A 15567-nucleotide genomic window follows, 5' to 3' on the forward strand; every position below is an offset into this window, starting at 1 on the left:
CGTTCAAAGAACGTGAGGTTGTGGAGTTCTTGCTTGGTTAGCAGAACGTTAGCCAAGAACGTTTGGCAAGAACGTTTAGGGAACTGTTTAGGAACATGCTATTTTCGTCTGTTTTTGCTCTATATTGTCAGGACTATAACAAACAGAAAATTCAACAATAATTCTTTATTAGTGATAATTATAATACAATAGAAATGGAATGCAGTGGTATTTACGTCTGTTTTTGTGCTATCTTGTCAGGACTGACACTCAAACAGAAAAATCAACAATAATTCTTTATTAGTGATAATTATAATACAATAGAAATGGAATGCTGTGGTCTTGGTCGTGCGCGTCAGTGTACTCCTGCCCCTTCTTGTTGGTTCTCTTCCTGGAAGTAAATAATTATAGATATTCACAAATACAACAAAGACAGCACTGGAATGTAGATGAATTGAATTCAATTAAAACATGGCATAATTTACTCCTTGTTTACCTGCTCAATGCTCACTGGTCTCACTGGCGTTTGCTTGGTTCTTTTCCCTTTCCCTGTTTTCTTCTTCTTCACTTCCTGCAAGTATTTATAATTGCAAATTCAACACAGAACTGGGATCTTCATGAATTGATTTAAAACATTGGCATAATTACTTTATCATTTACCTGGTCACTCATCTCACTGTCCATTCCCTTTGTACACCTCCCTTTGCCCTTCTTCGCCGTCGCTTCCTGCAAGTGTTTATAATTGCAAATTCAACACAGAACTGGGATCTTCATGAATTGATTTAAAACATTGGCATAATTACTTTATCATTTACCTGGTCACTCATATCACTGTCCTATTCCTTTGTACACCTCCCTTTGCCCTTCTTCGCCGTCGCTTCCTGCAAGTGTTTCAATCAATCAATCAAGCAATGTTTATTTATATAGCCCTAAATCACAAGTGTCTCAAAGGGCTGCACAAGCCACAATGACATCCTCGGTACAAAGCCCACATAAGGGCAAGGGAAAACTCACCCCAGTGGGACGTCAATGTGAATGACTATGAGAAACCTTGGAGAGGACCGCATATGTGGGTAACCCCCCCCTCTAGGGGAGACCGAATGCAATGGATGTCGAGTGGGTCTGACATTATAGTAAGAGTCCAGTCCATAGTGGGGCCAGCAGGACACCATCCCGAGCGGAGACGGGTCAGCAGCGCAGAGATGTTCCCAGCCGATGCACAGGCAAGCGGTCCACCACGGGCAGAGGTGGGTAGAGTAGCCAGAAATTGTACTCAAGTAAGAGTACTGTTACTTTAGAGATTTATTACTCAAGTAAAAGTAAGGAGTAGTCACCCAAATATTTACTTGAGTAAAAGTAAAAAGTATGTTGTGAAAAAACTACTCAAGTACTGAGTAACTGATGAGTAACATATACACACACATATATATATATATATATATATATATATATATATATATATATATATATATATATATCCATCCATCTTCTTCCGCTTATCCGAGGTCGGGTTGCGGGGGCAGCAGCCTAAGCAGGGAAGCCCAGACTTCCCTCTCCCCAGCCACTTCGTCCAGCTCCTCCCGGGGGATCCCGAGGCGTTCCCAGGCCAGCCGGGAGACATAGTCTTCCCAACGTGTCCTGGGTCTTCCCCGTGGCCTCCTACCGGTCGGACGTGCCCTAAACACCTCCCGAGGGAGGCGATCGGGTGGCATCCTGACCAGATGCCCGAACCACCTCATCTGGCTCCTCTCGATGTGGAGGAGCAGCGGCTTTACTTTGAGCTCCCCCCGGATGACAGAGCTTCTCACCCTATCTCTAAGGGAGAGCCCTGCCACCCGGCGGAGGAAACTCATTTCGGCCGCTTGTACCCGTGATCTTGTCCTTTCGGTCATAACCCAAAGCTCATGACCATAGGTGAGGATGGGAATGTAGATCGACCGGTAAATTGAGAGCTTTGCCTTCCGGCTCAGCTCCTTCTTCACCACAACGGATCGATACAGCGTCCGCATTACTGAAGATGCCGCACCGATCCGCCTGTCGATCTCACGATCCACTCTTCCCTCACTCGTGAACAAGACTCCGAGGTACTTGAACTCCTCCACTTGGGGCAAGATCTCCTCCCCAACCCGAAGATGGCATTCCACCCTTTTCCGGGCGAGAACCATGGACTCGGACTTGGAGGTGCTGATTCTCATCCCAGTCGCTTATACACAAATATATATATACACACACATATATATATATGTATACATACATTGATATATACAGTATATAATTTATATTTATTTATTTTGCCGTTTTTGTTTACATGTTAAAGGTGTTTTAATGAATATACATGCATGTTTAACACATATATATTCCTTTCTTTCATGAAAACAAGAATATAAGTTGGTGTATTACCTGATTCTGATGACTTGCATTGATTGTTATCAGACAGTAGTGATGATAACGTCCACGTTTTCAAATGGAGGAGAAAAAAAGTTCCTCCTTTCTGTCTAATACCACATGAAAGTGGTTGGTTGTTGGCATCTTATTTATTCAGCTTCCATATTCGTTTTTATACACTTTACAAGAAATACATTGGCGGCAAACTCCGTAGCTTGCTAGCTTGCTAGCTTGTTTGCACTGGCTTTCGGAGACTCTTATTTTGAAAGCGCAGGCGCGATGGAGCGGCACTTTTATTGTGAAGACAGGAACTGTGCAGTCAGTCTATAGGCTTTTGACGGGATGTACGGTTAAAATAAAAAAGGGTCTTTTTTCCTTCACACTTTTGATTGATTGATTGGAACTTTTATTAGTAGATTGCACAGTACAGTACATATTCCGTACGATTGACCACTAAATGGTAACACCCGAATACGTTTTTCAACTTGTTTAAGTCAGGTCATGTGACCCCTGGCTCTGTTTGATTGGTCCAACGTCACCAGTGACTGCATCTGATTGGTGGAACAGAGTGAACGTCACCAGTGACTGTATTTGTTGAAACGCAGGCACTATGAAGGTCTGTCTGACAGACCAAAACAAACAAAGCGTGCATTAACAGATCGATAAAAATTAGTAGCGAGTAGCGAGCTGAATGTAGATAAAAGTAGCGGAGTAAAAGTAGCGGAGTAAAAGTAGCGTTTCTTCTCTATAAATATACTCAAGTAAAAGTATGTTGCATTAAAACTACTCTTAGAAGTACAATGTATCCCAAAAGTTACTCAAGTAGATGTAACGGAGTAAATGTAGCGCGTTACTACCCACCTCTGACCACGGGTCCCGACTCTGGACAGCCAGCACTTCATCCATGGCCACCGGACCTGTGCCCCCCCTCCACAAGGAAGAGGGGAGCAGAGGAGAAAAAAGAAACGGCAGATCAACTGGTCTAAAAGGGGGGTCTATTTAAAGGCTGGAGTATACAAATGAGTTTTAAGATGGGACTTAAATGCTTCTACTGAGGTAGCATCTCTAATTGTTACCGGGAGGGCATTCCATAGTACTGGAGCCTGAATAGAAAACGCTCTATAGCCCGCAGACTTTTTTGGGGCTCTGGGTATCAATAATAAGCCGGAGTTCTTTGAACGCAGATTTCTTGCCGGGACATATGTACAATACAATCGAGTGTTTATAATTGCAAATTCAACACAGAATTGGGATCTTCATGAATTGAATTAAAACATTGGCATAATTACTTTATCATGAACCTGGTCACTCATCTCACTGTCCATTCCCTTTGTACACCTCCCTTTGCCCTTCTTCGCCGTCGCTTCCTGCAAGTGTTTATAATTGCAAATTCAACACAGAACTGGGATCTTCATGAATTGATTTAAAACATTGGCATAATTACTTTATCATTTACCTGGTCACTCATCTCACTGTCCATTTCCTTTGTACACCTCCCTTTGCCCTTCTTCGCCGTCGCTTCCTCTTAATTCCTCCTCTTCTCCTGCAAGTAGTTATAATTGCAAATTCAACAGACATGCAGTGGAACTTCATTAAAATGGAATTCAAAATTGGGATATCTTATCATAATTCTCCGTGCCTCAAACTTTGAACCTCCCTTTCGAAAAGTGGCCAGTTTCAGGACCTCTCCAAGCTCACAATCTACTTCAGCTGTGGTCGTCTGTTTGTGAACACCCCTGCATGCCTCTGGAATCACCAGCACAATTTAGAATTCCCTTTAGAATAAATACCGTAATAATAACAGCTAGATCGACCTTGTGAGCATACATGCAACATGTTCAAAGATGCAAACCTATTATTAACACTTACTTATTATTATTCTGTAAAAGGGCAAGTCCTCAAATGCCACTTTGCCTGTCTTTCCACGGAGACCAAGCTGCTCCAGGACTTTGTTTGTGGCAATTTTCCTCAGCATTGTCCTCACCGTGTCTGCCAAATTCTGCCCACCAAGAGCAGTAAGAGCTTTCACCTATACAAATAAATAAACAACAATATTGTACTTGATTAGAACATGTTTTTTGATAACTAAACAAAACAATTTTGCAATGGGGAATTAAAACTAATTACCAGCTGCTTTCTGAGCAGAAGATCAGTGTCGAGCTGTTCACTGAAGGTCTTAAGCTGCTCAAGAGTCTCGAAAGGCTTCTCAATGAGATCTTGAACATCCACAGCTTCTGGCCCCACAGACTGTGCTGCCAGCCCTCTCAGCATGCGCATAATTTCTCCCTGGTTCTCAACTAGTTTTTGAACTTTCATGTTTAACTGGAAAACTGCAAAGACAACAAAAGTCAAAGAGGTAATTCGTATTACTGCCCGTTGTAACAGCCTGTTTAACACCACCTATCAACAGTTAAAAAGCCAACTAACGTTCACTTTCAAGGGCATTCCTGCTGCTTCTTGGAGTGGTCTGGTACTGACTCATACTGGCTGGAGTGGTTTGGTACTGGCTTGAGCTAGATGCATGATTCCTGTCTGGACTGAGCCTGTAAGTGCTGCTTCTCGCTGGGCTGTGAGGTCGGCCTGGATGCCTTGGAGTGGTGTAGTATTGGCTGGTACTGGCTGAAGTGGTCTGGTACTCGCTGGAGATTGGAAAGTTCAATGGTGGGAGCACTGGCAGTGGGGGTGCCTGGATGAGGATCTGTGATTTCTCTTTTCTGCACTTCTTTTTTGGCTGAATTTCCTCTTCGTCTAAACCAACAAAGACAATAAAATTTATGCACCACTAAGTAGTGTTTGAGTATTGTAAGTAAACAGTCTTTGAAAAGTGACTAACCATCAGCATCAAACACATCTTCCTCATCGTTTCTATAACGTTCAGGGGTGATGTGGCTCCGTTTGGTTGATATTTCTTCTTCCTCTGGGCTCGAAAACATTTCAGCTTGTTTTTCATATTGAAGGGCCTTGTCAAAGTCTTCTGCAAAATTTCAAAGTATGCTGATGACTCAATATGAATTATGTTGTTTAAGATATACATGATATGACTTTGACAATATTCCCTTACCAGTCAATGTTTTCCTGAAAACCCGAATTGGTAGCCTATCCCAGACTTCTTTGTCAGGAATCTCAGCTCTCCGGATTCTGGAGTGGGTAGGATTTGGCTTTGGCCAATAGCAGAAGGTATTCTGAAGATAAAATAATTCAGTCATGATGAATGACATAATTAATAATAAGCTACAATATTATGCCTATGCACAGTACTTTTCAGAAAAAGTAATAACCTTTCCATCATCTTTTGTCCATATGGTTGGGACAACAGCGACTGAACGTTCACCAAGGAACTCAACGACCACATACGAAGGAGCCATCTGGAAAACAATCAGATAATATTACCATTTCAATACTGCATCAAAGAGTTATTTATATATCCTGATACAGTTAGTCAGTTATTCTTAGTCTGCACACACTCTTCTGGTTAGACATGCTCCAAGCAGACCTTTTACTACTTACTACTGGTTATTGATCTGTTCAAAATTAATGCAGTATCCCCATGAATATGCTATGCCCCGTTTCATCTTCGTCCAGTTTGATGGCACTGGTTCTGAGGCGTTCTGCCGAAAGGACTCGCATGCGTGTGTACCTCCTATGTCCTCTGTACACTCTAAGGACCCTAGAGTCACAGGGTTCAATGAAGAGAGCTTCAGGACGTTCATAGACTCGGCACAAGAAGAAGTCCCTTTGTTCAGCAGAAGTCACTTCACAACATGTCCCATCTTCCAGTACATAAGCATTGTTTGGGGGTTTTGTACACACTTTTGGACTGTCCTTCAGTTCAAGCTGTGTCTTCTTGCTCCTTTCACTAAGCCGTTTGACAACTTGTGCCAAGGGCCTTTTTCCTGATCTCACAAGTTTCTTCATCTTGTGCATGAAGTTCTCGAAAGGGAAAGCTGCACATGCATCCAATGATCCATGCTCCCTCACTTCATCAGCTAAGTGAAGTGAAGAGTGCACATTGTATACTAGAAACTCAACGCCATACAGATTGCGAGCTTGTGTAACAAAGTGGACAAGGAGTTGGTGAGCATAATCTATCATGTGAGTTTCAGCAAGTTTGGGTGCCACAAGTATTGACACAGCAACACTCAGTGTCATGAAATTATCATAAAGATCTGGTCTAAGAATTCCACGAAGGACCACTTTTCCTGTGTACAACAGGAACTGTCTATACTCAGTGGCTTTCCATCTGTCAATTTCTTTTAGTGACCGTGGTTTCCTGGCGAATGTAGATGGGAATGTGGTTCTCATTCCTTCCAGCCTATCACTAATTTGTTGAATTTGATCTGCTGAATGTTTAACCTCTCTTTTACCTCTAATCCAGACAAGGAGAAGCCTCTTCATGGTGCCTAAGCACACCTGGTGCATGTAATCTACTGGGAAGGTTTTCACCATATCAATAGGTAACTGGCAGAAGGGGGATGGATCACCATCATGGTGGTGTTCTGCATAAGTCTGACTGCGAAATGAGGCATCTGTCCGTGGAACCAGGTTCTCGATTTCTTGGTAGGTAATCCTCCCAAAATATTCGCCTCGCTGACAACATTTGTCACAGCCAGAGTAGCCTGCAAACAGTTTCGTTTTTTTTACCATGGCCCTCGCAGGAGCATCACACACTATGCATCTCAGAGTGACTTGGAATGTTTCATTGCCATCATGTAGGCCATGCTGCAAAACCGTCTTCATATCAAGAATGGTATCCATCAGAAAGTCCAAGTCAATGGGCTTTGAAGTTCCGCACGTCAACGCCACTGGAAAGACGACAGTGGGCTTCATGTTAACAATAGCACAGAGTACTGGCCATAGTGTCACATTGGAACTTCTGAAGAGTGGCAGGCCGTCTATGTTCAACGATATTTCGAGTGCATTGACTTGAGTCCTCTTGTGCAGCGGGTACATCTTGAAATGTTTTAGTAGTTCACTGCCCAGTCCTAAGTAGTAATATTCCATTCCAGATTTAACCTGTGTGTCCACATCTCTAGCTGTGTTCAGTACGGTGCGTGCAGTGCTGGGTAAATCAGGGTGGCCCGATTTCTTGAGTAGCTTCAAAAGGCTGTCCAATGCATTATGTTTGACATGATATTCGGTTGCCCACAACCTCAAATTATCGTCAAAGCAGTCACTATCACTCTCATTTTCTGAATCAGATGACAAGGTGACATGATGGTCGATTAGTCTCCAATCAACATAATTTTCATCAGGCTCATCACTATCAGGGCCACTGTAGGTGGCATTGTCAGCACCCGCGGCAGTGCAAGAAGCAGTCTCCGCAGCATCCATGTACTGAAGGGTTGTCACTGTTTCTGGAGTTGTAAAGATTGTCGTGTCATTCTCTTGCTCGCTATCATCACTCTCTAATTCTAAAGTTGACTGTCGGCATTGCTTCTTCAAATGCCTAGTTGTGGCAGCCCATCTACGCTTATAAGCCCTCTGTTGAAACTTCTTCATTGTGTTGTTTATTCTATTAAAAAAAAAAAAAAACAAGGAAAATGGGTTGCCCACATTTTTACTATATTTTGCAAAAAACATCAAAATTAATTGTATTTTTATTTGTATTTTTTTTGTGACTCCAGCCATAGAATTATACATTAAAATAAACATATTTGAAATAATTGATTTTAAATTATCATAATAATTCATTTAAAATGACCATATTTTATTATTAAAATAATAGCTTGTTTATCAACAACTTTAGCATTTTATTCATTACATTTTGAAACTCTCAGAAGCCAAGTTATGTTATATTCCTTAATATTTATTTATGCAAGTTTGAAGTATCAATTATCTAAACACAGTTTTGTTTGCATATTTTCAGGATATATATATATATATATATATATATATATATATATATACATATATATATATATATATATATATATATATATATATATATATATATATATATATATATATATATATATATATATATATAAAAATATATATATACACACATATATATATATATATATATATATATATATATATATATATATATATATATATATATATATATATATATATATATATATATATATATATATATATATATATATATATATATATAATATGTATGAAATACTTGACTTGGTGAATTCTAGCTGACAATACTCCTCCCCTCTTAACCACGCCCCGCCCCACCCCCCACCTCCCGAAATCGGAGGTCTCAAGGTTGGCAATGCTCAATAGCTTCAGTTTCTTCTTCAATTTCGTTTTCGCTACCTGCCTCCACACTACAACCATCAGTTTCAATACATCCGTAATCTGTTGAATCACTTAAGCCCCTGAAATCCGAGTCTGAATCCGAGCTAATGTCGCTATATCTTGCTGTTCTATCCGCCATGTTTGTTTGTATTGTGACGTCACAGGAAAATGGACGGGTGTATATAAAAAATTTTTTAGGGATATTGCGTAATGGGTAAAATTTTGAAAAAAACTTCGAAAAATAAAATAAGCCACTGGGAACTGATTTTTAATGGTTTTAACCCTTATGAAATTGTGATAATGTTTAACGGAACGTTCAGGCAACATTCGTGACTCAAAATATGACAATGCCCGGGCAAATTATTGTTTAACTAGGCTACAGATAGATCCACCCTTCTTCAGAAGTCATTCGTTGGTATTTGGAAACTATATAACAGCCAATATGCACGAGAAATGCATGCTAGTTTATATGGTGCCGCGCGGCAGTTGAGCATGGCGCGCAATTGACACAACGCTAAAACCGTAAAATGGTCTGAAATTAATCATGTAGGGTAGAAATTGTTACACAAAAACGTGCTTCGTATTTCACTCTTTCTATCTACTTACATGTGATCAATGCAATTGCCTGATTTATCGGGATTCTGGAATTTGCAGCGTTGTCGAGCGTCGTCGTCGAGCTTGGTTGTCCTTTGTCTTAGGGAAGATTCTACGCGCATGCGTAGAAGCTTCCGTGCTCAGCCTTGACTCACTGAGTCAAGGCTGAGTCAAGGCTGCACGCATGCGCGTCAGATTACTCGAAAAACACAACACGTCCGCGGAACGTTAGGGAAACGTTACTACATAATGTATACAAAGTAAATTTGCGAAAAAAAACACTTTGAAAAGCCTAACGGTCGCTGTTTCCATTGCAGGCAAATATTTTGTGTGTCATAGGTTTTGATATGTTCTGAGAATGTTCTTAGAATGTTCTCATCTTGCATAACCAAACGAGAACCATACAGTAACGTTACGCTAACGTTAGGTGTTACCTGTAATGTTGTGTTCAAATGTTTACCAAGTAAAACATTAACGAGATTGTTGCGTTTGAATGTCTATTAAGTACATCAATAGTAAAAATGTTGCGTTCAAGTGTATACCAAGTAAAACATTAACGAGATTGTTGCGTTCAAATGTCTATTAAGTACATCAATAGCAAGAATGTTGTGTTCAAGTGTTTACCAAGTAAAATAAACAGGAGTGTTGCGTTCAAATGTCTATTAAGTACATCAATAGTAAGAATGTTGTGTTCAAGTGTTTACCATGTAAAATAATAGTGGGAGTGTTGCGTGCAGTTTTAGCGTTGTGTCAAATGCGCGCCATGCTCAACTGCCGGCACCATATAAACTAGCATGCATTTCTCGTGCATATTAGCTGTTATATAGTTTCCAAATACCAACGAATGACTTCTGAAGAAGGGTGGATCCATCTGTAGCCTAGTTAAACAATAATTTGCCCCGTCAGTGTCATATTTTGAGGTCCATATGGCACGAATGTTGCCTGAACGTTCTGTTAAACATTTCAGAAGGGTTAAAACCATTAAAAATCAGTTCCCAGTGGCTTATTTTATTTTTCGAAGTTTTTTTCAAAATGTTACCCATTACGCAATATCCCTAAAAAAAATGTATATACACCCGTCCATTTTCCTGTGACGTCACAATACAAACAAACATGGCGGATAGAACTACAAGATATAGCGACATTAGCTCGGATTCAGACTCGGATTTCAGGGGCTTACGCGATTCAACAGATTACGCATGTATTGAAACTGATGGTTGTAGTGTGGAGGCAGGTAGCGAAAACGAAATTGAAGAAGAAACTGAAGCTATTGAGCATTGCCAACCTTGAGACCTCCGATTTCGGGAGGTGGGGGGTGGGGGCGGGTGGGGCGGAGCGTGGTTAAGAGGGGAAGAGTATATTGACAGCTAGAATTCACCAAGTCAAGTATTTCATACATATTATATATATATATATATACCTACATCCTGAAAATATGCAAACAAAACTGTGTTTAGATAATTGACACTTCAAACTTGCATAAATAAATATTAAGGAATATAACATAACTTGGCTTCTGAGAGTTTCAAAATGTAATGAATAAAATGCTAAAGTTGTTGATAAACAAGCTATTATTTTAATAATTAAATATGGTCATTTTAAATGAATTATTATGATAATTTAAAATCAATTATTTCACATATGTTTATTTTAATGTATAATTCTATGGCTGGATGTAATAAGGAGTCACAAAAAAATACAAATAAAAATACAATTAATTTTGATGTTTTTAGCAAAATATAGTAAAAATGTGGGCGATAATAGGGCAACCCATTTTCCTTGTTTGTTTTTTTATATAGAATAAACAACACAATGAAGAAGTTTCAACAGAGGGCTTATAAGCGTAGATGGGCTGCCACAACTAGGCATGTGAAGAAGCAATGCCGACAGTCAACTTTAGAATTAGAGAGTGATGATAGCGAGCAAGAGAATGACACGACAATCTTTACAACTCCAGAAACAGTGACAACCCTTCAGTACATGGATGCTGCGGAGACTGCTTCCTGCACTGCCGCGGGTGCTGACAATGCCACCTACAGTGGCCCTGATAGTGATGAGCCTGATGAAAATGATGCTGATTGGAGACTAATCGACCATCATGTCACCTTGTCATCTGATTCAGAAAATGAGAGTGATAGTGACTGCTTTGAAGATATTTTGAGGTCTGGATTATTTTATCTTCAGAATAGCTTCTGCTATTGGCCAAAGCCAAATCCTACCCACTCCAGAATCCGGAGAGCTGAGATTCCTGACAAAGAAGTCTGGGATAGGCTGCCAATTCGGGTTTTCAGGAAAACATTGACTGGTAAGGGAATATTGTCAAAGTCATATCATGTATATCTTAAACAACATAATTCATCTTGAGTCATCAGCATACTTTGAAATTTTGCAGAAGACTTTGACAAGGCCCTTCAATATGAAAAACAAGCTGAAATGTTTTCGAGCCCAGAGGAAGAAGAAATGTCAACCAAATGGAGCCACATCACCCCTGAGCGTTATAGAAACGATGAGGAAGATGTGTTTGATGCTGACGGTTAGTCACTTTTCAAAGACTGTTTACTTACAATACTCAAACACTACTTAGTGGTGCATAAATGTTATTGTCTTCGTTGGTTTAGGCGAAGAGGAAATTCGGCCAAAAAAGAAGTGCAGAAAAGAGAAATTACAGATCCTCATCCAGGCACCCCCACTGCCAGTGCTCCCACCATTGAACTTTCCAAACTCCAGCGAGTACCAGACCACTTCAGCCAGTACCAGCCAATACTACACCACTCCAAGGCATCCAGGCCGACCTCACAGCCCAGCGAGAAGCAGCACTTACAGGCTCAGTCCAGACAGGAATCATGCATCCAGCTCAAGCCAGTACCAAACCACTCCAGCCAGTACGAGTCAGTACCAGACCACTTCAAGAAGCAGCAGGAATGCCCTTGAAAGTGAACGTTAGTTGGCTATTTAATTGTTGATAGGTGGTGTTAAACAGGCTGTTACAACGGGCAGTAATACGAATTACCTCTTTGACTTTTGTTGTCTTTGCAATTTTCCAGTTAAACATGAAAGTTAAAAAAATAGTTGAGAACCAGGGAGAAATTATGCGCATGCTGAGAGGGCTGGCAGCACAGTCTGTGGGGCCAGAAGCTGTGGATGTTCAAGATCTCATTGAGAAGCCTTTCGAGACTCTTGAGCAGCTTAAGACCTTCAGTGAACAGCTCGACACTGATCTTCTGCTCAGAAAGCAGCTGGTAATTAGTTTTAATTCCCCATTGCAAAATTGTTTTGTTTAGTTATCAAAAAACATGTTCTAATCAAGTACAATATTGTTGTTTATTTATTTGTATAGGTGAAAGCTCTTACTGCTCTTGGTGGGCAGAATTTGGCAGACACGGTGAGGACAATGCTGAGGAAAATTGCCACAAACAAAGTCCTGGAGCAGCTTGGTCTCCGTGGAAAGACAGGCAAAGTGGCGTTTGAGGACTTGCCCTTTTACAGAATAATAATAAGTAAGTGTTAATAATAGGTTTGCATCTTTGAACATGTTGCATGTATGCTCACAAGGTCGATCTAGCTGTTATTATTACGGTATTTATTCTAAAGGGAATTCTAAATTGTGCTGGTGATTCCAGAGGCATGCAGGGGTGTTCACAAACAGACGACCACAGCTGAAGTAGATTGTGAGCTTGGAGAGGTCCTGAAACTGGCCACTTTTCGAAAGGGAGGTTCAAAGTTTGAGGTACGGAGAATTATGATAAGATATCCCAATTTTGAATTCCATTTTATTGAAGTTCCACTGCATGTCTTTTGAATTTGCAATTATAACTACTTGCAGGAGAAGAGGAGGAATTAAGAGGAAGCGACGGCGAAGAAGAGCAAAGGGAAGTGTAAAAAGGAAATGGACAGTGAGATGAGTGACCAGGTAAATGATAAAGTAATTATGCCAATGTTTTATTTCAATTCATAAAGATCCCAGTTCTGTGTTGAATTTGCAATTATAAACACTTGCAGGAAGCGACGGCGAAGAAGGGCAAAGGGAAGTGTACAAAGAAAAGGGACAGTGAGATGAGTGACCAGGTAAATGATAAAGTAATTATGCCAATGTTTTAATTCAATTCATAAAGATCCCAGTTCTGTGTTGAATTTGCAATTATAAATACTTGCAGGAAGTGAAGAAGAAGAAAACAGGGAAAGGGAAAAGAACCAAGCAAACGCTAGTGAGACCAGTGAGCATTGAGCAGGTAAACAAGGAGTAAATTATGCCATGTTTTAATTGAATTCAATTCATCTACATTCCAGTGCTCTTTGTTGTATTTGTGAATATCTATAATTATTTACTTCCAGGAAGAGAACCAACAAGAAGGGGCAGGAGTACACTGACGCGCACGACCAAGACCACAGCATTCCATTTCTATTCCATCCATCCATCTTCTTCCGCTTATCCGAGGTCGGGTCGCGGGGGCAGCAGCCTAAGCAGGGAAGCCCAGACTTCCCTCTCCCCAGCCACTTCGTCCAGCTCTTCCTGTGGGACCCCGAGGCGTTCCCAGGCCAGCCGGGAGACAGTCTTCCCAACGAGTCCTGGGTCTTCCCCGCGGCCTCCTACCGGTCGGACGTGCCCTAAACACCTCCCTAGGGAGGCGTTCGGGTGGCATCCTGACCAGATGCCCGAACCACCTCATCTGGCTCCTCTCGATGTGGAGGAGCAGCGGCTTTACTTTGAGCTCCTCCCGGATGGCAGAACTTCCATTTCTATTGTATTATAATTATCACTAATAAAGAATTATTGTTTAATTTTCTGTTTTGAGTGTCAGTCCTGACAATATAGCACAAAAACAGACGTAAATACCACTGCATTCCATTTCTATTGTGTTATAATTATCACTAATAAAGAATTATTGTTGAATTTTCTGTTTGAGTGTTATAGTCCTGACAATATAGCACAAAAACAGTCGTAAATACCACAGCATTCCATTTCTATTGTATTATAATTATCACTAATAAAGAATTATTGTTGAATTTTCTGTTTGAGTGTTAGTCCTGACAATATAGCACAAAAACAGACGAAAATAGCATGTTCCTAAACAGTTCCCTAAACGTTCTTGCCAAACGTTCATGGCTAACGTTCTGCTAACCAAGCAAGAACTCCACAACCTCACGTTCTTTGAACGTTACAAACTCACGTTCCCATAACAATGCCACTACGTTCTCCTAACGTTCACATAACGTTCACGTGTTTACTTAAGTGTTTACCAGGTAAAATAATAGTGTTGCATTCAAATGTCTACTAAGTACATTAAAAGTAAGAATGTTGTGTTCAAATGTTTACCAAGTAAAACATTAACGAGATTGTTGCGTTTGAATGTCTATTAAGTACATCAATAGTAAAAATGTTGCGTTCAAGTGTTCACCAAGTAAAACATTAACGAGATTGTTACGTTCAAATGTCTATTAAGTACATCAATAGTATGTTGTGTTCAAGTGTTTACCAAGTAAAACATAAACAGGAGTGTTGCATTCAAATGTCTACTAAGTACATTAAAAGTAAGAATGTTGTGTTTAAGTGTTTACAAGTAAAACATTAACGAGATTGTTGCGTTCAAATGTCTATTAAGTACATCAATAGTAAGAATGTTGTGTTCAAGTGTTTACCAAGTAAAACATAAACGAGAGATGTGATGTTCATGCACGGTTCATTTTATGCACTAGTAAAAAAAAAAAACATGGTAACACTTTAGTATGGGGAACATATTCACCATTAATTAGTTGCTTATTAACATGCAAATTAGTAACATAATGGCTCTTAACTAGTCATTATTAAGTACTTATTAATTCCTTATTCGGAATGGCCTTATTATAACCCTAACCCTCTAACACTGACCCTAAAAAATAACTCTAAATTAAGCCTTTATTACTTAGAATATGTTCCCCTAGTGTCCAAATAACACTAAATGAAGTCTTTGTTACTTAGAATATGTTCCCCATACTAAAGTGTTACCAAAAACATACAACTTTGTCTTGAATTTGAAAAAAAATAACATTTTATTTTTCACTACAGAAGGGTTCGGTGAAACTGGTGGGGTTCGGTACCTCCAACAAGGTTAAGAACCACTGACGTAGCGTTACAATAACCAGGAAGATAAAGTGTGTGTCGTAGTAATCCGCTGTGGACAGACGCAGCCAAGCAATGCAGATTTAGTGAGCGCTGCAACAGCCCTTTTGGCTGGGTTGACCACCACTGGTTTTCACTTCCGGGAAGAAGTCACGTGTCAGAATAGAAGCAATTGTGAAGATCATAAAGTCAAGGCAGAGCAGGTCCGCAGTGTCACGTTGAGCAGCAGCACGACTGTGGTGAACGTGCATGTTGTC

The 15567-nt window shown here is 40.2% G+C and overlaps 2 protein-coding genes across 2 annotated transcripts in view; one reads left to right on the forward strand and one right to left on the reverse strand.

The window, feature by feature from the left end:
* Nucleotides 1–3743: 3743 nt before the first annotated feature.
* Nucleotides 3744–15567, reverse strand: part of LOC133622554 (uncharacterized) — a 13860-nt gene continuing 2036 nt past the window's right edge. The window contains exons 2-8 of the mRNA XM_072912626.1: nucleotides 5643–5729; nucleotides 5426–5546; nucleotides 5198–5338; nucleotides 4792–5112; nucleotides 4492–4694; nucleotides 4234–4393; nucleotides 3744–3907 (exon numbers count right to left, since the gene is read on the reverse strand). Of these exons, the coding sequence (XP_072768727.1) occupies nucleotides 3834–3907; nucleotides 4234–4393; nucleotides 4492–4694; nucleotides 4792–5112; nucleotides 5198–5338; nucleotides 5426–5546; nucleotides 5643–5729 (1107 nt within the window). The 3' untranslated portion in view covers nucleotides 3744–3833. The remainder of the gene's footprint in view (nucleotides 3908–4233; nucleotides 4394–4491; nucleotides 4695–4791; nucleotides 5113–5197; nucleotides 5339–5425; nucleotides 5547–5642; nucleotides 5730–15567) is intronic.
* Nucleotides 11026–12157, forward strand: LOC133578105 (uncharacterized). The gene is made up of 3 exons (XM_061932283.2): nucleotides 11026–11518; nucleotides 11606–11746; nucleotides 11832–12157. Exons 1-3 carry the CDS (start codon nucleotides 11026–11028, stop codon nucleotides 12155–12157), a joined length of 960 nt encoding a protein of 319 aa, XP_061788267.2.

The sequence above is a fragment of the Nerophis lumbriciformis genome, linkage group LG38, assembly GCF_033978685.3.
Source record: "Nerophis lumbriciformis linkage group LG38, RoL_Nlum_v2.1, whole genome shotgun sequence".
NCBI lineage: Eukaryota > Metazoa > Chordata > Actinopteri > Syngnathiformes > Syngnathidae > Nerophis > Nerophis lumbriciformis.